Source organism: Protomyctophum parallelum, assembly GCF_964188405.1.
Source record: "Protomyctophum parallelum genome assembly, chromosome: 7".
Lineage (NCBI taxonomy): Eukaryota > Metazoa > Chordata > Actinopteri > Myctophiformes > Myctophidae > Protomyctophum > Protomyctophum parallelum.
The window spans coordinates 27,322,133-27,344,169 of record NC_139705.1 but is presented as its reverse complement, the minus strand read 5'-3'; the positions used below and the strand labels follow the sequence as shown (position 1 = coordinate 27,344,169).

General features: G+C 45.3%; 1 protein-coding gene across 1 annotated transcript in view; it reads left to right on the top strand.

The window, feature by feature from the left end:
* The first annotated feature begins 16,992 nt into the window (after positions 1 to 16,992).
* The window catches only part of LOC310862318 (uncharacterized protein), a 43,242-nt gene continuing 38,197 nt past the window's right edge, over positions 16,993 to 22,037 (top strand). Inside the window, exons 1-3 of the mRNA XM_083770166.1 lie at positions 16,993 to 17,096; positions 19,483 to 19,584; positions 21,160 to 21,309. Of these exons, the coding sequence (XP_083626292.1) occupies positions 21,171 to 21,309 (139 nt within the window). The 5' untranslated portion in view covers positions 16,993 to 17,096; positions 19,483 to 19,584; positions 21,160 to 21,170. The remainder of the gene's footprint in view (positions 17,097 to 19,482; positions 19,585 to 21,159; positions 21,310 to 22,037) is intronic.

Below are 22,037 nucleotides of genomic sequence, written 5' to 3'. Positions count from 1 at the left end.
CCCCCCCCCCCCTCCCTCCCTCCCAGCACACACAGTCAAACAACAAAGAAGTCTCAGACTGAGACAAAGCAGCACGGAGGAGACATCATCCTCATCATCATGCTCTCTGCATGCTTTCTTTCTATATCGACCTACTTTCTGTCAGGAAGCAGCCGCACTATTTTCGGATGTCTGTTCCTCCGTCTCTGTCTCTCGCGGTCTCACCAACCACACAAGAGCTTGATAAGCGTTTTCTCACACGTTTCAGAATCCAGATCGCCCCTCTCTCTCTCTCTCTCTCTCTCTCTCTCTCTACTCATCACGGGAGTCAGCGCCACCTGGGATAGTTATTGTTCCAAGCAGCCAGCGCGTCACACCTGTAGCCCACGCGCGCGCGTGTGTGTGTGTGTGTGTGTGTGTGTGTGTGTACTACTGTACTGTTGTACTGTATGTAACGATGCTTTGCCGTCCATGCACGTTGTAACTGGCTACTCTCCCACTGTCAAACTGCACTGGCAGTGTTTATGTCCTTTGTACAGTAACAAGGTATTCCTGTACTTCTCATTATGTGGACATAAATAAACATTTCAAGTGTGTGTGTGTGTGTGTGTGTGTGTGTGTGTGTGTGTGTGTGTGTATGTGTGTGCGTGTGCGCACGTGTGTGTGTGGAACTAGCCCTGTAGGCTATAGGCTCTGTGTGGAGCCTAAACCATCAAATTCCACGTCCACCATTTCATATTGCATTCTGCAACTGTGTATCAGACTTCTCGTAAATGAAGTGATGCAGATGTTCAACTATAATTTAACTCTTGACAGTGTAAAACGTTCATTGATTTCACGCAGAGTTAAAGATCTGATAAGTTATAGGTTACCATCATTTAGCTGAGGACCACCTGGAACTTCTTCAAGGACCACTGGTGGTCCCCGGACCACTGGTTGAGAACCCCTGCGATATAGGCTATATAAGATGGTTTACAGCTACTGAACCCCACGTGGGCGGGACTTTCACCCCCTCTAGTTTTAGACCGCGACGGAGGGGCGCCGTCTCAAGCTAGATCCTTGAGAGAGAGAGATGAAAGCGAGCAAGTTGCCGTGGTGAACGTTGCGAGGTTCGCTTGTGCCGACTCGGCGCCGTTCGATTTACGACCAAGGGGCCAGTGAGGCGCTCCAACGTTGAAGCACTGGGCCCTAGTGGTAAGAGGAAGGACTGCAGGCGGACCCGTGGATTCATGACGAGGAAACCCCTTGCAGCTGGGCTTTAACATTGAGCGCTCGTTGCACACGGTCCGGGGGCTTCAAAACGCCACTGAGCAACTTCCACTGACATGAATAGCGGGGGGAGAGGCGAAGCAGAGCTTCGCGCCAGATCAGTCTCTATCCTTTTAATACTCTATGGTTACGACCCTTAGAGTATATATGAATAGAGACGGCACCCAGAGGAAACCCTGAGGCGAAATGGACATAGTGGCCGAATTTGGTATTGCAGCGTGGGCCCAAACACATGAATGCGCTGGTCCGTTGACTATCATTGTGCACGTTCACGACGGACGCACGCTCGTGCGTGTTCGTGTGCGTTCAACGGCAGCACGTAACTATTGCAATCCATCCCAGAATGCACTCTGTTCCTACCCGGAAGGAGGAGTGAAATCGCCTCATGCGCTTTTGAGCAACTTAATGCAAGTGGATGGAAGGATAACTCGGATTCATATATACTCTAAGTTACGACCCGATTGACAGAGAATAGTGAATCCTCGTCCACCCTACCCCACTGATGTCTCACCCAATCACGAGCCTCCCTACCCTGCACTAACTGACGGCCCGTCTCACCCAATCACAAGCGCCGGCGCTCCTTCCAGCCCCTCCCATACATACACCCGGGGAGGAAAAGCTATAGGTCGCTCGTTCATGAATGGATTCAGGCGCGTTCAGGTAGAGTAGTATAGAAGTATAGAGCGCTCTTCTGGGTGCTTTCAAAACGCCAGTGAGCAACTTCCATCGAAATGAATAGTGGGGGCGAGGCTGTCTGCTCTCTAGTTTATATATACGGTAACTCCATGTAGTAGGCCTACATGTAAATACATAGATGATTGTCTTGGAGTGAAGATGCATTTCTGCAGATGTTCGCAGCCATCGTCTCGCCTCTCTCACGTAAAAAAAGCACACCTGCTGTTTTAGTCTCGTCCTTAGTCTGATTCTGGAATGAATGATCGCTATAGTTTATCGTTACCTCCATCCAAATGTCTTTGTCCTTTCACACCATGACTCGATGCAAGAGAGAGACAATACAGTGTGTAGGGCCGCTATAGGTGATTATAGAGAGAGAATACAGTGTAGGGCCGCTATAGGTGATTATAGAGAGAGAATACAGTGTAGGGCCGCTATAGGTGATTATAGAGAGAGAATACAGTGTAGGGCCGCTATATACAGGATATAGGTGATTATAGGGATATAAGCTGATCAGTCTAAAACATCCCGCTCGATCTGCATTAATAAAACTTAAAACCACAAAGATGTATTCAAGTTTAACGGGAAACCCACAAATATATATAGGAGTGAATACGTAGCCAATAGCTCTGTCCCATTCCATTATATCCGTGTGTGTGTGTGTGTGTGTGTGTGTGTGTGTGTGTGTGTCCATGCTGGCGGTGGTGGTGACTGCTGCTGTTGCCATGACAGCGGTTCAGCAGCAGTGGAGTCAGGACGGGCCATCCCACACACACACACACACACATGCCGTGACACACCGCACAGGCAGCCGCCTTGGGGCGGCAGTGGCTCAGGGGTACAGTGGCCGGTAGAGCGGCCGGATGGGAACTGCAACGTTTCCCAGTTCAATCCTGCAGGGCTCCCCCCAGAGTAAATGGTCCATTTATATATTGCGCTTTTATCCAAGGCGCTTTACATAGATTGTGCATTACATTCACCCATTCACACACACATTCACACACCGACGGCGGAGGAAACCATGCAAGGCAATTATAGGCTAGGGGTTCGGAGTCTTGCTCAAGGACACTTCGACACTAACTCTGGGGGAGCCCGGGATCGTACTGGGAACCTCGCTGTTTCCCATCCAGCTGTGCTACCGGCCAGGCGACCACTCTACCCCTGAGCCACTGCTGCCCAAACCTAACACTAGCCGCACGCAACAGCCACAGTGATTCTTAACCAACCACGTATGTGTCTTAACCGACCACGTATGTGTCTTAACCGACCACGCATGTGTCTTAACCGGCCACGCATGTGTCTTAACCGACCCTGCATGTGTCTTAACCAACCCCGCATATGTCTTAACCGACCACGCATGTGTATTAACCGACCCTGCATGTGTCTTAACCGACCACGCATGTGTCTTAACCGGCCACGCATGTGTCTTAACCGGCCACGCATGTGTCTTAACCGGCCACGCATGTGTCTTAACCGGCCACGCATGTGTCTTAACCGGCCACACATGTATATTAACCGGCCACACATGTGTATTAACCGACCACGCATGTCGGAGCCACATATATGTGTCTTAACCGACCACGTATGTCGGACAATTGGTGCATCGGAAGGTGTATGAATGTGTCTGTGAATGGGTAAATGTTACCCAATCTATGTAAAGGTGTGTGAATGTGTGTGTGGATGGGTGAATGTAATGCACAATCTATGTAAAGGTGTGTGAATGTGTGTGTGAATGGGTGGATGTAATGCACGATCTATGTAAAGTGCTTTGGATAAAAGCGCTATAAATGCACCATTTACCATTGAATAATGAACACTTCAACACTTCATCATCCATAGGTCAATATCATTAAAGGACTATCGTTCACCCAATAAATGACTTATTGTCACAGGTAGCCTGTGCCCTATACACGCACACACACACACACACACACACACACACACACACACACACACACACACACACACACTGGATGGTGCCAAGTATTGTAGAGGAGGAGGGGTGTTTTTTCATATGTTTGATTAATGTTGTGTCTCATTTAATAATCTGTGGATGAATTGGGCCTGTGAAATACAACTGAGTGTTTGTAAATTCCTTTAAAGTAATTGTAATGGATAGTGTATAAGATTACTCATGGGCCTTATAGTTAGCCAGGGGTAATGCCTGGCTAACTAATGAGATGATCGGGTTATGCATTACTGATTAGTCCTAATTTTTGGCCGGTATTATTTACTTTTGTCTGTTATTCATGTGAGAGGTATACATAAAAATACCCGAAATGTGCTCGGACATATAGACCGATGGTAATTCCGACGGAGCATTAGTCCGACATGCGGGAACAACGGTCGGACTAGCGAGCGAACATGCGCTGCTCCCGTGCTTGCGGTTATGGTTATAGTTATGGTTTGAGGTAGGTTGTCGGTCTATAATGAATGTCGGACAAAAGCCTTTCCACACTCTTTTCGATCGATTACACACCCCCAAAGTCTCAAATTCATGGAGATTGTTTGGATTATGTCGCATTCCTGAGACAATAATTTGTTGACCCGGTCGGTCAGTAGGAGACTGCTGATTGGCTCAGGGATGTGACAAACACAAAACAGTCCATCCATCCATCTTCAACTGCTCATCTGTAGTCGGGTCACAGGGGGCAACAGCTCCACCAGAGTGCTCCTGACTTCCCTCTCCCAAACAACATTAGTAACGTCCTCCTGGGGGATCCCGAGGTGTAACAAGGCCAGTGAGTCGATGTAATCCCTCCAACCGACGCCTTGGTCTGCCCCAGGGTCTCCTCCCAGTGGGACGTGCATCGAGGACCTCCCTAGGGAGACGCTTGAGAGGCATCCTAACCAGATGCCCGAACCACCTAAGCTTGCTCCTTTCCAGGCGAAGAAGCACAGAGTCTCTCTCGTGTGACTGAACTTGTGACTGGCCGCTCGTTGTCACGAAAGGGGGCGGGACTGCGACTCTCTATAATATTGATCGGGTCACAGTCCCGCCCCCTTTCGTGACGACAAGCGGCCCGGAAGAGAATTTCCCATTCATTTTTCCCCCATTCGTTTTAAATACATTGTATAGAGTCTATATGACTCTGGGGTGAGTTATTTAAGCAATAAGCCACGAGAGGTCTCATGTTACCGGGTATTTTACATTGGCTGGGGGCGTAGGCCATTGTAAAATACCCGGTAAGATGGGGCCTCGAGTGGCTTATTGCTTTTCTAAAACGGTTACAAACATATAGCAATATTAACCTAATAAAACTATTAAATTCACAAAAGTTGCTACGCTTTGCGCCACCAGAGCGAGCCTTGTTTTGCTCTGCAAGTAGCCTTGACGGGAGAATAGCGCTTGATGTTTTTACGGGGCTGCCTGGAGCCACATAATCGTATGAGCTGTGCGGTGCTTACACGCCCGCACGGCATGCATTTGTAAAGGAATCAAGTGCTCCCCTTCCCTAGTACAGCTACAGAGATGTGGAATCAGCTGCGAATGATATAAAGTGATTGAAGGTGTGGGTTATCGGTGAAATTTACACCGGTCATGTGACGTAACCAGCCAATCAGAATCAAGTATTGGGAATACCCGTTTTAGAAAGTCCTTTAAACCGTCTTAACTGGTCCTGAGTTGCTATACTGTAACCTAATCGGTGTGCTCTCACACCATCATCTATACACCAAAAACAGCCGATCTACAAGCTCACAGACGCTGCTATTTTTGGATAGTGTTGGGGGGGGGAGGGGGGTGGGTTCAAGTGGTTAAATAAAGGTGTGTGTGTGTGTGTGTGTGTGTGTGTGTGTGTGTGTGTGTGTGTGTGTGTGTGTGTGTGTGTGTGTGTGTGTGTGTGTCTGGCCGAGGAGGACCTTCAGGACATTTCATTTAGTTTCATCATCTCTCTCTCTCTCTCTCTCTCTCTCTCTCTCTCAGGACTGGCCCATATTCAGGATGCGCTCCAGGAATTACCCAGAATGCCTTGAGGCCGGGGTAAACCCATGATATTTGTGTCAAGACACCTTTATTTATTAGGCTATATATTATTTATTAGGTTATATAACGCAACATTTATTTATCAGGTATATAAAACAACAGTTGAGCCAAAGTGCCACTTCGGGCGGCGGTGGCTCAGGGGTAGAGTGGCTGGATGGTAACCGCAAGGTTGCCAGTTCGAACCCAGGCTCCCCCAGAGTTAGTGTCGGAAGTGTCCTTGAGCAAGACACTGAACCCCTAATTGCTCCTGATGTGCTAGTTGGTGCCTTGTATGGTTTCCGCCACCATCGGTGTATGAATGTGTGTGTGAATGGGTGAATGTAATGCACAATCTATGTAAAGCGCCTTGGATAAAGGCGCTATATAAATGCACCATTTACCATCATCATACTATAATTCTAACAATGTCTGAATGAATGTCAGAAACACAGCCGTATCTCCTCATTGCATGCACCAATCACTCCCACTTTTCACACAGGCATTGACCATAATAACGAAGCCCTTTTTTCGATTTGACACATTAATGATTAATAATGAATTTATTAGTGAATTAACCTCGCACCCTCACACACCTCCGCCCATTAGCGACACCTGCATCACAGGCCACCATCCTCTAGCTACCGCCGCAACACAACAAAGAGTGCCCTATACAATTTGGCGCCGCTGACTGTGTGTGTGTGTGTGTGTGTGTGTTGCATCCTTTGGCCGTCTTCTCCTACTAAACTACACCGTTTGCACACATCTCACCATGCACAACAGAAACAGCTTGCCTGTCCACACATCAACCACTACTTTGAATTCATATTCATGTCATATTTACAGTACAATACCCATTTTCTGTGGGGCGATTTAGAGGTTGCGCACGCAGCACAGAAACGGATGTTGTGGGCGTCCATCTTCTGCTAAATAAATAGTGTCAATGCTAGCGAACAAAAATATAGCCACCCTTGCTCTAGAAAGCACCAATGTTTCCATCTAGACCACCGGATTATCAGCAAAGACCTCCGAACATCGCGCTAATTGACTAAACCACGGAGAGCTCCGTATATTAGGAGTTATTCAGCTTTTAGTCTGCCTGTATAATGGGAGGTGGACGGCAGCGCGCATGCGCGATCCGGTCTAGGATCGCTAAAGAAGGAAAGGCCGACCCAAAATAATAATGAAAGAATAGTTCTCAGCGATGCGGATTGATATCCATAATAAAGCTCATCTAACGGAGCATTCCGACACGAGTGGAAGGTTATTACAGTCCTTATGGTGGAGCATTCCGCCAAAAGTAGGGATTGTGTTAAAATACAAAAAAACAAGCAAAAGGGCATTGCCTGACCATGGATCACACCAAAGGACCTGCAACATGACTGAGGAACACGTTCCACTTCAAATCATATTTATCCAACTGATTATTCATCTTAAAGGATAACCTCTCCAAAGCAGCCACAATACCAAGCTATCAATGGTGTACTTATGATTGTACTGCAGCATTTTCTTGCAAAAGAAACTACAGTAGCCTACTAATTTGCCTACTTTTGTGCCCAACCTAACTTCCCAAGACCATCTGTAAACAATTCCCCGTTCCCCCCTATCAGTAATGTGATCTATTACAACACATTACCCACACTGAACATAATTTGCTGTTCATATATTCAGAACGGGTAAGGACTAGTTTACTTAATTCACCAATAAGTCCTGATCTACACTAGTCTTTTGGGATGCGAATCGAATGAGTTACAATATTGAGGTGGCGGAAACCGAGCGCTCGAGCGCTGTTCATGCAGCCTGAACTGAGACAAGCTGGAGTTGGAAATACATTGTCAACTGTTTTAAAGTAGTTGTACAGCAACAACTAAAGTCTCTTTAATGTTTATGTTTTACTATTACTACAAAGTACTGTATACGGTTAAGACTCACCCGTATCTTCCGCGTGCGGTTATGGGTAGGGTTAATAATGAGACTAATACAGCAGTGTTGTTTTCGTCGATGTCAGTCGACTACCCTTTTTCACTGACGAAAACTACATAAAAACTAAATAAAAACTAAGCCATGACTAAAACTAAATATACTGACAATTTACATTTCATTTCATTTTACACTTGGTTGCATGTAAGTGTAAAAAATCACACCAGTGTGAACCAAGTGGTGCAACTCCCGTCTATTGGTTCTCTGTATCGTTCCAATTTGTATCATTCCAATTTCTTCTCTGTATCGTTCCAATTTCTTCTCTGTATCATTTGCGTCCAGCAGGTGGCAGCCATGTCACATACTTCTCTCGTTCCAATTTCACGCATGCGCACACCACTCGTGCTCACACAGGTACACAAACAGGTACACAGGTACATGGACATTGCATGCTGGATGTAGAAGTGGTTGCACCACTTAAAAACATTACGACGGCATCAAGGCACGCCAAACTACATGTTAGTTGACTAAATCAACTGAAGATTTAGTCCACTAAAATCTTGACATTTAGTCGACTAAAACTAAAACATTCCGGGTGATTAAAATGTGAACTAAATGAAACCTATTCAAAATCAAAAATTAATTTTGACAGAATTGGCCACCACATATAAGCCGCATGGCGATAATCCCCCTGCTTTTGTAGAATTATGGCCTCAGGTCTTTAACACATGAATTGCTTCTCACGGAATTCTCTGTCATTAAAGCTTTTTTTAATGATGTTTCTTTGCTTGGCCATGCCTTCCTCAGTGATCCTAGACATGTTTCACGCATGCACATTGCCGTTCACTTCCTTGTACTAAACTCGACTAAACTGTCTCTTCTCTCTGAATCTACGGCGCACTCCATGGTTTTGATCAGAACGGCAGTGTTCTGTCCTTATTTCTGACTCAACCAATTGGGCATCTCGTTTTGGAATATTAACGCCTCTAAAGAGAGTGCGAAGTAGTAATGGAATAATTGATCGCCTCCCAGTTTTTTGGGGGGGGGAATGGAAGGCGAGGCTTTTCAGAGTAAAATCTGCCGATCTGCTTGGCACTCTAGCGCCTTTATTCTGAAAGTAAGACGGTGAAGATGGGGCCAGTCATTCAGATTCCAGGCATGGTCCTGTGCCTCCTCCTCAGGCCGCTATAGCCCCCAGACCCCCCACCCCCACCACCCGGACGCCCCGCCGCTGCAGTGGGCCATGCATCCTCTCTCCTCTGTGGGTCCATGTGGTTCAGTTGTCAGACCTCCTCTCCTAACGAGGTAGAACGGCTGTAATTATAGGCTCCCCATCCCCCGCACAGAGAGCTGTCTCTCTCTCTGCTGCACCGTGGGGCGGACGGCTGGCTGTCTCTCCTGAAAGGCCACGGTGTGAGTGGCTGTCACAGGAATCTAGAGAGAGCGGACAGCCCCGCCCCCCAGCTATTTACTTTTCAATGGAAGTATAGTTGCTCAGTGGCGTTTGAAGCACCCGGAAGTCTGCCGCCGGAAGCAGTGACGTAGACTCTGTGGGGGCGGCGGGGCTCGAGCCCCCATGAGGAATTAGACCTGAATATATAGGCCTATAAATTCGCCTCGGTTCGTCCCGTTTGTACCGTGCCAGGTTGCGCCCGTTCGTGTAATTCTCGTCTTTGCATTGACTTTGTATTGCGCCGCTCTAACCATCCAAGTCTGAACGCACCTTAACACCTCCTCACTGTCCGGGGACGGGGGTGGTGGGGGTGGGCCGCGTTGCCTGTCCTCTTGTACACATGCAGATCAGGCATTCAAATGCTAATGTTGTTTTCACCTGCCAGGTATGGGATGCATACAGTACTGTACTCTGCTTAGGCTACTTGTTCACAATGAAACCACCACCTGGCATTTAAACATGCTCTTCTGTTTATTACCTAAACACTGTGACACGTTTAAAAAGTGTTACAAATAAGTGTTTAGAACCTAAATGCTTTGGTTTAGTGTGAATAACTAAAGAAAAAAACTACTATTTTTTCCCCGCTGGGGCGGTGTTAGCAGGGGCGGGCCCCCATGACGATTATAAAAACATTTCATCCCTGGCCGGAAGTATACCACCGTTGGCTATGGTTGGTTATTGGCTCGCACATGGTCTCAACTTTTAAAGGCCAACTTTTGCGCCATGACATCACAGAACGTCCGTTCACCCCAGGGGGGCAGTCAGCCAGATATTTCGTGAAGCCTCATTTGAAATCGGTAGTTCATATAATGGCCTGTTGTGGCGCTGGACTGGACCCAAAAAGCCCCATAGCTCCATAGAGGCCCATGTATTTTGGCCCAACTTCACCTAGACTGTATTACCTTAATAAACATGGTCATGAATACTTTCTTCTTCCAGTCACTAGTTTAAAGTCTCATTTCTAATGTCATAATATTCTTTTTGGAAAATTATGGTCCCATTAATTAAAAAAAATGACCATAAAGTCGCGTATGTTCTGAGGGGCGTGGCTACCGTTACAGTCTATGATCGGGATTCCCCTCCCACTCAAGAGTCTTCTCCTCCCACTCGAGTCAAAATAAAAACCAACGGAGAAGAAGGGGGGAAGTCCCGCCTCGTTGTCTGGGCAGCCAATGACCAGCTGGTACAAAACGGAGCCAGCCAATGGCCAGCTGGTACCAAAAGATGGCGACTTACATCAGGAATTAGCATATCATTACAGGCTTCATTTTACGTTCATGTTAGACCCGGGGAACGCTTTGTCCATATTTTTTACAGTCTATGGTTCACCCCCATGAGCGTCCTGCAGTTCCAGCTTTGGCCAGTAGGGTATAGCGCGGCTTCAGCGTGGCTTTACCGGAAGGAAAAATCTTGTCTATGGGGTTTTCTCTTGGCAATATCGGTAGAGGGTGCAGTGGAGTAACTAAAAGTACTTTTCTTCAGACGAAAGAAAAAACATTTTCTGTCCAAAAAGTACATTTTATACGTGTGATGTAGAGTGCGTCCAGCCGTCCACCACAGAAAGTAGGCTTTCTAATCACACAAGCCGCATTTGTATTGGTGAGTAGCGAAAACGTTCTTTTTATTTATTTATTTTATTTTTATTTAACAGTCGAGAGAGGCTTGTCTGCATTTCATGGGAACGCAGGAAGTCGAGAGTAGCATAGCTTTAATGCGAAGACATTAGAAGCTATGAACCAGAGCTAGAGGTTGAGCAACAAACCAAAACTAGAAAACACTTTTTGACTATTAAAGGGCACGTCTTCCTCCTTCAGCTTCGGGTGTATGAATGAAGTTGTGGCCCAAGTCTGATCCATGATCCTGTTTCAATCTCAAGTGACAATTTGTCAACTACTGCCTCCTGCTGGCCAAATGTAGCATTTGCTCCTCCTTTGTGTCACCACCATTCTGTCCAGAGAGATCTATCCGAGCACTATACTAGCATATTCAGACTTTTTCACATGAATACTCACTATTGATACCCAGTGTCATTCATATTATTTACAATATTGACATAAGCGTCATATATTTATATTCACTCTTCCACACACAAAACCCCATAGCGTCAATTTAACCACTTTCACTTTCAAACTGCCACCCCCATCTTATAGCCTGGGGGGGGGGGGGGGGGGGGGGCGACTGGGGGCCGTGTGGGACCATGAGGCAGTGAGGCAGGCAGGCAGGGGGGCGTGGGTGGGTGTGGGTGAAGCTCTGGTCTGGTGTATATCTAGGGTGGTTTTCAACCCTTTTCATATCAAGCTCCATTATTTATTCGGAGATTTGAGGCACGTTTCCCACCATTTATGATGAGATTTAGCCTCTCAGATCCAAAACGAATGAATATTTTGTTGTCGTTAGACAAGAGTTTGTCCACAATTCCATTCTGTATTGATGTTGGTATACCATTAGGAGAGATAACAGGCAAACGCTGAATTACGCCAGATGTGTAACAATAATTTAACTCTCCTATGGGTCCATTTGGTTTCTATAATCTATAAGGGCCATTTGGTTAGCAACTCTCCATCATTTATGGCTGCATATGGGGACCACCATGGAACCCCCCCAAGGCCCACTGGTGCAGGTCCCCGGACCACTGATGAAAACCACTGGTTTATGGGGATGGGAGGGGTGGAGGGCAGGGGGGGCGTGGGTGGATGGGTGCAGCTCTGGTGTAGGGTGGTTTATGGGGATGGGAGGGGTGGAGGGGTGAGGGGGGGAGGGGTGGTTACGGGACAGCAGAGCCAAAGAGGAGGAGGAGACGACATGAAGGAACGGGGCAACATGGTCGCCATGGTAACACAAGCGGCCCAGGCAACTGGTAACTAAGTAACAGAGAGAGGGGGAGAGAGAGAGAGAGAGAGAGAGAGAGAGAGAGAGAGGGGGGAGGTCTGGTTAATCATAAGGAGAGAGAGAGATAAGACTCCAAACAGACCTCTGCCGCCTCTTTATTCTATTCTACCACAAAGTGGGACCTCTTTGGCTCCTCGTCTCCTTCTGCTGACAGCCATATCCCTCTGCTTGTAGATCTGTGAGGCTCTGAGCAGAGAGAGAGAGAGCATCCTGAAGCCACGACTAATGGGCCTGTGTGTGTGTGTGTGTGTGTGTGTGTGTGTGTGTGTGTGTGTGTGTGTGTGTGTGTGTGTGTGTGTGTGTGTGTGTGTGTGTGTGTGTGTGTGTGTGTGTGTGTGTGTGTGTGTGTGCGCCTTCTTAAGGTATTGTGTACATTGTGTTCGTTGCTATACAGAGGAAACTGTGGTTGGAAACAGGAGAGCCCCCCCCCCAACACACACACACACACACACAGACACACACCCACCCACAGGAAACACTTGTGTTGCAGTTCACAAGCCAAGGAAAATGAAAGCGATGAATCGTGTTTGTGGGGCATACGTTAGTCCGATGTACCAATAGTCTGGCAAACGTGGCCGGTAGGACTCACCCGTGGCTGCCGCGTGCGGTTAGGGTTAAGTTTGGGTATAGGGTGTCGAACTATTGCGTGTCAGACTGTTTAGGCATTTAGCAGACGCTCTTAATCCAGAGCGATTTACATTAAGCAAGAACAAAAAATCATGGGAATACATCACATAAAAACATTTATCATGAAACATGCGTAAGCTAAGAAAGTAACAGTGGAATATCTATATAATGAAACTATACAGTGGAATATCTATATAATGAAACTATACATATAAACTATACATCTATACTACTATGCTATACATATGTACTATGACATGCTATGACTACATACAATGCAATTATAGTGCTGTCTACATAACATGCTATCTAGGTCTACAGAAATGCTATCTAAGGGGGTGGGGTAAGTGCTAGGGCCATGATGGAGTCTGAAAAAGTGGGTTTTCAGACTACGGCGGAAGATTGGGAGTGATGCTGCAGTTCTGACTGCAATGGGAAGTGCATTCCACAGTTTTGGAGCCAGAAGGGAGAAGAGTTTGGGACGTGTGGAGCGTTGTCCCAGCGTTTTTAGTGAGGGTACTTCCAGCTTCCCTGCGTTGGCTGATCTGAGTGCACGGGAGGGTTTGTAGGGTTCGATCATACTTGCAAGATATGGGGGAGCCATACCTTTGGTTGCTTTGAATGCCAGCATCAGAGTTTTGTATTCTGTGCGGGCAGCGACCGGGAGCCAGTGGAGGGAGCGGAGCAGGGGGGAGACATGTGAGAATTTTGGCTGGTTGAAGACCAAGCGAGCTGCGGCATTTTGTATCAGCTGGAGAGGCTTAAAGGTATATTCAGTGATTTCACTTAATTCAAATATCACTTATTTTTTTGTTTTGTTGTGATAATCCTCCCTACTATAGAGTGTGCTGGCCATATAAGGAGTTCCTCCCTGTCCCCAGTTAACCCCTGGGGGTCAAAAAACCTTAGGTTTCGTTTTTGACTCTCTATCCTGATTGGACGAAAGGCTGGGTCCCACAGCCAAAAACGAAACCTAAGGTTTTTTGAGTGAAATCACTGAATATACCTTTAAGTGCACATGCTGGTAGGCCAGTAAGGAGGGAGTTACAATAGTCGAGTTTTGACAAGACTGTTGTCTGGAGTAGGAGCTGGGCTGATTCCTGGGTGAGGAACGGTCTAATTCGTCGTATGTTATAGAGTGTGAACCTACAGGATCGAGTGACAGCTGTGATGTGAGTTTTGAACGAGAGCTGACTGTCCAGGACAACAGTACGGCGGACCAAAGATATATACACCCGGATACTTAACTCATGTTTTTCTCCTCCTCTCAGATGCAATTTCTCATGTTAATTTGAGAACGCTGACACGTTTTGGCTACTGCCTAAACGTGTCGGCGTTCTCAAATACAGAATTTGCATCTGAGCCACAATTGCATCTTTTATTGTGTGCCGCTTTTTCCATTTAGTTGGTTTATGAGTTAAGTTATTTCCAAAGCTGAGCACCCGCTGCCTTTTAATCAAAAGGCAGTTTCCAGAGGAAGCACACCTGTTTTTTCTTTCTTTATATGCACCCATACTGCTGTAGGACTCGAGTCCTTGAATCGTCTTGAGACCGGGCTCGAGTACATATTTTCGGTCTCGGTCTTGCCCACAATTTCACTCGATCTGCCTCGGACCAATTAAGGGACTCGGGACTCTTCCCCCACCGAGTCCACTCGAGTCACGAGGCACTACAATGCAAGCAGATATCTTGTTAACTATAGAGTATAGCTGACCACACGACATGCCTGCTCTCGCAGTGTTTTTCTGTACCTTGAATGGGGGGAAACTCCGCATCATACCAGCTTAAAAAAAAAACAATAAAAAAAAAACAATTTACATTCAAAATAGTTGAGGGTGAAAAAATGAAGCCACCATTTATTGTGATGTTGATTATAACGACACTATAGAGATAGAAAAATGGTTAACATACTGTATATCTTTACTTCTTGTAATGTGAAAAGGTGACCTGGCCCCCCAAACTCAACCAAGAGGCCTCTCTCTCTTTCTCTCTCTCTCTCTCTCGGCCTAGAGGAAGCACATGACTCACACAAAGGCAGGGTGTTGTGATCTATGGCTGGTGTTCATGACAGGATCTTTATCTGGGACACAACACCTGTTTTAACCACTTTAACACTAAACCCTATAGTTCTTTTTATATATATTGCACTATAGGCTATATTAAGTTAATACCTCAATAAAACTGACACATAATTGAGTTGAGTTTGATGGCTGAAAGTACAGGCCTACATAAAAAAGGTTGTGTAGCCATTTACAATTTCAAGTTTGTTTCACCTCATATGAGTCTTGCGTGGCCAGACTGTTGCTGTCATATAAGTCTGGAGCTGCTTCTGGTTTCGGTAATGATGTTTTTTCTTTTCCGGGAGCGGGTTATCAGCCCTCAACCCAACCCCCAACCTGGCCAGTGGGTTCACTCTTTGTTTGGTCTCTATACCCTTCGACCTTCGACCTGTGTGGCTGCCGTGGTTGACCCTGCCAGGAGTGCCATACTCCTACCGACATAGCCCTATGGGGTCATGTGACATTTATGATTTTGTATATATTTTTTTTAATTAAAAATAAAGATGGGGGGGGGGGGGGGGGTTTATATCCTCTTAGTAGACCTTGTATTGAACTGTAATTCCCAGTGCTTTCTTCTGCAAACTGTAAAGTAAACAATCAATCAATCAATCAAATCAAAAAGCCTACATGTCAGTTGCAGAGTAATCCCTCAAGACGCAGATTCAGAGCAGGACATTATATTATTATTATTATTGTTGTTGTTGTTGTTGTTGTTGTTAATATTATTATTATTTATTTTTTGCCAATGGGTTCCCACATTGCTTGCCGAGTAGGCTAGACAGTTTTGAACGTAATTTTCGGCAAGCAACGCCATCATGACAGAGTAGACCTATAGCCTCTGAATAATGCTGTACACGTTAATGTTTCAGTAAACCTCTTTAACGTTGTTTCATTGTAGAATCAACAGCAGAACAGTTTGCATTTCGCCCCCGCACCAGCCGTGATATATCAAGAAACAAACGTACGCGAATACAATACAATGGCGTCTCTCGTGCCAAAAGGTCACATTGTAATTTGTAACCCTATGATGTTTACAACGAGTAAACGCATATTTGCGTTTTCATAAAACCCAGCGCGAAGGGTCTGATCGTTCGATTGAAAAATAGAGGGTTAATTTTGCCTGGCACGGGTGAAAGAGCGCCTGGAGTAAATGGTGGTACGAAATGCGTAATCAATGGAACTTTGGAGCATTCAGTGATTGAGTGATCGAGTGATTTGGAAAAACCCCCGGGGCCCCGGTCTTCCCCGGTAACAAGATGTGCCCATGCACAGTCACACACATTACAGTGGGGGGACGCGACAGGCCAACAGCACACACACCAAGGCCCGACCCCGCTCGATCATCATTGGCGGAATGCCCCTCTCTATCCTGATTGGATGAAGAATTATCACAACAAAACAAAAAAACAAGTGATGTTTGAATTAAGTGAAATCACTGAATATACCTTTAAGCAGTAGGCCGCCGCCTATGACTATATGAAGTAGGCCTACTACAACTTTGTTATAAATTAACCCAGTTGAACTAGTGTTGTATTCAGCCTTATAGGTGACGGAACTTAATCTCAAATGTTTTTTTTTGTTTATTTGCGGTGACTTCCTGAAAGCAAATGTCACATTGTGAATGTGAATTGTGAACTACAGGTCGATTGGCTTGTTTCGACACAAAGTAGCCTACAAATAGGTAGGCTATAGGCCTATAGTCTATAGATCTACATTCAATCTACGGCATCGAGGCCGCACGACGGCGTCGCTTATTTCCCTCCCCACGACAGACAGCCTAGATTTAGACTCGATTCTCGTAGATGTATTTTATCGATTCTGACAATGAAAAATGTCAGAATCGATAAAATAGGCCTACTTGTCTAAAAATCTTTAGGCTACATCAAAATGTTTTGTCGGCAGACGTTTTTTTAATTATCGGCAAGCGACGCCAGTCGCCCATCGTTGCGACAGAACGGCAGTAGGCCTAGGCTGTAATTTGAGCCGTTTGTTTGTTCGATTCTTTCAACATGTTGTAGACCGATACTTTTACGTTAGTCCCGCCCGTTGCGGGGGGGGGGGGGGGGGGGCAGCCCAATCCCCCCCTTTGTGTAGTCTCACTCGGGACACGCACGCCGTCCAATGAGGGGCGTACGTGGACGGACGTGACGTCACTGGGAGGAAGATATGCCTATGTATGTTGTTAACACGTAACTAACATGCACGTCGGACGTCGGTAGGGCATGCTCAAGCTGCTCACACACACACACTAAGGTTCTCCAACGTAAGTGAAGCTCTGTTGTTATTATTGTTCTTTATGTTTTATGACACTAATATAGTTTTTGTTTGTGCACGGTGCACAGCGAAGACCGGTCCGCGCGCGCACGGTGCTATGTTGTTATTTGTGATTTAGTTTAAGAGTACGTCTCTTTGTTTGTTGTGAGTTGAGACAGACACTATAGACAGAAAGACAACACTAGCTTATAATATGCTTCTTCATGCAAAACAAAGCAGTCTCTCTCTCTCTCTCTAGACTTTCTTTACGCAGTTCTGCATGTATATTTTATTATGCTAAAGGTCCCTACACTGGGCGCGATTTTCGTGACCATCGGTTTTACGAAAAACGCGCCCAGTGTGCAACCACCTTAAGGCTACATGTATATATGTAGCCTATGTGATTTATTGTCACGAATAGAAGCTAAACGTGCTGGACGTCTTCACAATTTCACACCACAAAAGCGTTAAAGTGAGCTTTAGTTTTTTTGTTTACACGTGGATTAAATGAATGACTACTAACTATTATGCCTACTGGGCTGTAGAACAACAAACAATGAGTGGATGCCATGGTTGATGGATGGGACACACCGGCCGGCGTTCATACACAACATTAAATTACATACATTTATTTCTTATAATCACACACGCGTCTCTCTCTCTCCTGAAGTTTCCTCTTTCTTCAAGTCGAACAGAGTAAGTTAAGTTATGCAAGACATTCGGAACATTCGCGGCAAAAGAAGGGAGGAGGAGGCGAGAATAAAAGGCTTTAATAACGCGAGATTTGTAGCACATTGTTACAAAATTGATATAAGACTGAGTGAGGAAGAGGGGAGAGAGATAGTGAAAGACTGAAAGTGTGTCTCACTGTCTCCCATGCGCCTCGATCAGTGTGCTAATGATAGCCTCCCTGCTAGCCTCTCTCTGGTCTGCTTATGACTGAATCATTACACATTATTTATGATGATGAGGAAAAACAGCCACAATAGCAATGTCTCAGAAATTAATCACTATTTTTCAACTACAAACACATTGGAGACTGCTACTCCTGTCTGCCTGCATGTCTGTCTGTCTGTCTGCACAAAATAACATCTGCCAATTTGCTGGTTACATTTGTACAATCTCAAGAGTTATAGAGTAATACAAGCCTGTAAGCTATGAGTCCATATTATGGTTCCATTTATACGCTCACAGAGTAGACCTGTAAGGTGGTTCCTGGACCCCATGTTGAGAACCATTGGTATTATGAGCAACAACCGACTATGTAGTATAGACACCAGTAAAGTGGGAATGGGATGGATGGATAAATACATACATAGGCCTACAATCTGTATTGCACAGTTCATCAGATGATGATACACAAACTGTAGGCCTATTCAACAGTAGTACATGGCCAAGTAAACAGAAAGCAAGGAATACAATTCCTTTCTACAGTATGGTAAAGCTGCTTTTTTGTTGCCATGCACATCACAAGTTTAGTTTTTTTTAATAAGCGTTTTCGTGCATCGGTCCCATTCATCGATGTTGCAGAAACTCGCCTGCAGGTTGAGTTCCGAAATGTCCCAAGAAGCCATAGCAACCCAGTCTGCTGCGCTCTGGGAGAACAGAGCAGCTGGTTTCTTTGTGCCTATATGCTGTCGTTTAAGCACGGCTAGAATGATGTTTCAACCAATCAGATTGCTTCCTCGAAACGACCTGTTGTATAATATAAAGGTGCGTGAGCAAGCATATAGCAGAAGATGTTATGATATACTTCTGGACGTTAGTTAAGGTGCTAGAAAATACACATATACCTAACTATAGACACCAGGTAAATATCAGTATGTGTCTAAACCCAGGCACGGGTTTTTGACAATGGAGAGGGCCACTATATTTCCACAATCACTCTAGAGGGCCACATTGCATATTACTTTCGTAGCAAAAATAGCCGATCTACAAGTTCAAAGCACTGCGACTCGTTTTGAACATTTTAATACTATAGTAATTAACCTACAGAGCCACATTAAGCTAAGGTGGGGGCCACATGCGGCCACATGCGGCTGACAGGTGCCCATGTAGGCTATGACCTGTCTTAGACCCTCCATGCTTAGTGAAACGGACCAGAGTCAAACTGTACTGTACTGTGCGTTATTTTTTCTCTCCAGCCTACAGTACACCAGGTCATAAACCAACTAAGTGGAAAAGGAGGCACTCGAACATAAAAGATGCACGACTGGCTCAGATGCAATTCCCAATGTGTTTTTTAGAACGCTCTCTTCACCAAAAATAGCAGATCTACAAGCTCACGTTGTGAGCTTTTTATTTTGGTGAATGTTCTACCCTCAGAAGGGAAATATTTACATGACATATATTTTTACAATGGATCTAAAAAGAGTGATTTTTTTATCCCCACACAGATTCTAAATCTGAACTGGCTATCTGAGTCTTGGAATCGGGAGGTTGCCGGTTCGATCCCCAGCACATCTCTCTCAAGTGTCCAACCTACTCCCGATGATCAGGTTGGTGCTGTGTGTGTGTGTGTGTGTGTGTGTGTGTGTGTGTGAGATCTAATACACATTGTAAAGCTCCTTGGAGAAAGGTGGGATATACAAATTTTATTTTATAGTATATGTCTCATAATGTCTCTAAATAAGATACATAGCATTATGTGAACAAGTTACCAGCCAACAAACATGCATCTGCAAATTATAACAAGACGTTTTTTGCTTCCGATCTGGTTACGATCAATTGATTTGGATTATCTGCCTATACCGATTTTTCCCGATCACAATAGTACAATATCCACAATCACACATATTATCTAATATCATGATATGGATATAATATCGATAGTAGGGATGTTCCGATCACGTGTTTTTTGCTCCCGATTCCGGTCATTTAAAAATGACGTGATCGGCTCCGATCTTGTGATCGGATCGGGACAACCCTAAATCCAAGCATAGCCAAACATAGGCAACACTGAGAGATACAAGGTGGTATGAGTGCTAGTGTAAGGGGTGATCAGGTGAAGTCTGAAGACTGCGCTGAACAAGACAATGCTGGCCTGAACACAGGAACAATAATGACCGATAGGATGTTTTGACATCGAGACGAAGTCGAGGTGTATGATCATCCTTCCACTGTGGAAAGGTAATGCATGTGCATACTATTTTTTTCCATTTTTATCCCACAATTCTTCACCCGTGTCAATACCTAAACTGTAATGCACCCGAACGTAGGACGTGTGGAAGGAACACGTTATTCCAACCAGTTCATTTCTCCTCCATCAGGCGCCCCGGCTAGCCAGGGGGAGGTAGTTTAGAGACCAGGATTACCGCATGTTTTTTGTGAGGGTACCCACCCTAGGGTACACGGGGAGAACCCGTGTACCCTACAAACCCTCCCGCGCACTCAGATCAGCCAACGCAGGGAAGCTGTAAGTAGCCTCACTAAAAACGCCGGGACAACGCTCCACACATCCCAAACTCTTCTCCCTTCTGGCTCCAAAACTGTGGAATGCACTTCCCATTGCAATCAGAACTGCAGCATCACTCCCAATCTTCCGCCATTGTCTGAAAACCCACCTTTTCAGACTCCATCATGGCCCATAGCACTTACCCTACCCCCTTAGATAGCATTTCTGTAGACTTAGATAGCATTTGATACAGACGTATAGCATGTTATGTAGACAGCACTATAATTGCATTGTATGTAGTCATAGCACGTCATAGTACATATGTATAGCATAGTATAGTATATATGTATAGTTCATATGTATAGTTTCATTATATAGATATTACACTGTTACGCTCTTAGCTTACGCATGTTTCATGATAAATGCTTTTAAAGTTTTTATGTGATGTATTCCCATGCTTTTTTGTTCTTGCTTAATGTAAATCGCTCTGGATTAAGAGCGTCTGATAATTGCCTAAATTGTAAATTGAGAACATGCAAACTCCCTTTCGCCGACCCCACCCTAGGGTATGGGCACTGTTGACTGTTGAGCAAGACAATGCTGGCCTGAACACAGGAACACTTTCACACTCTCTATATGTAATTGATAAAAAGCAACCATGTTTTTTTCTCCCTCCTAGAAAACTTCACCATGGCCACAAACAACACCACAAGAGAGGCTGTGACTCCAGACTCCTTTTTAGATGACAAGAGCACCCGCCAGGACCTGCTGAGGTGGCTCAACAACTTGATGAAGACGAGCTTCACCGATGTGATGCAGACAAACTCAGGTATGACCTGGTCATGTCAGTCTCAATTACTACATGGCCTATTCACAACTATTTGAGATATTAAAATAGCAATTATGTTTTGCACAATCGTCAACCGTTCCCATGGTGAAAAATATCCATACATTTTTCAAAAATAGCAGATAAGAGTGGCTGGATGGCAACCGCAAGTTTGCCTGTTCGAACCCGGGCTCCCCCAGAGTTGGTATCCAAATGTCCTTCAGCAAGACACTGAACCCCTAATTGCTCCTGATGTGCTGGTTGGTGCCTTGCATGGTTTCCGCCTCCATCGTTGGGTGAATGGGTGAATTGATGCACAATCTATGTAAATCGCCTTGGATAAAGGCGCTATATAAATGCACCATTTACCATTTTAACTTAATATTGTAATCGTGACAGACCAAATGACCCCTGGTCCCCCTTCATCAGAGTTGTTACGATATCCATAGTATTAGTATCGGAAAAGCTGCCAATACTGCCTAAAATGCTGGTATCGGTATCGGCAACAATGTCAGTCTATGGCATAGACTCTATGCCATTCCGATGCAAATGTAATTTATCACACGATGTTTCATTTAAAAGCCCCTTTTCCACCAGAATTGAACCGGTTTGATAATTTTTTCCACGCCTAAGATTGAACAGGCTCAGAGTGTTTTCCACTGAAAAGGAATTGGTTCAGAAGAGTCTGTGAAAGTTTGAGACCAATCCGATACCGATATTTCATTTTTATG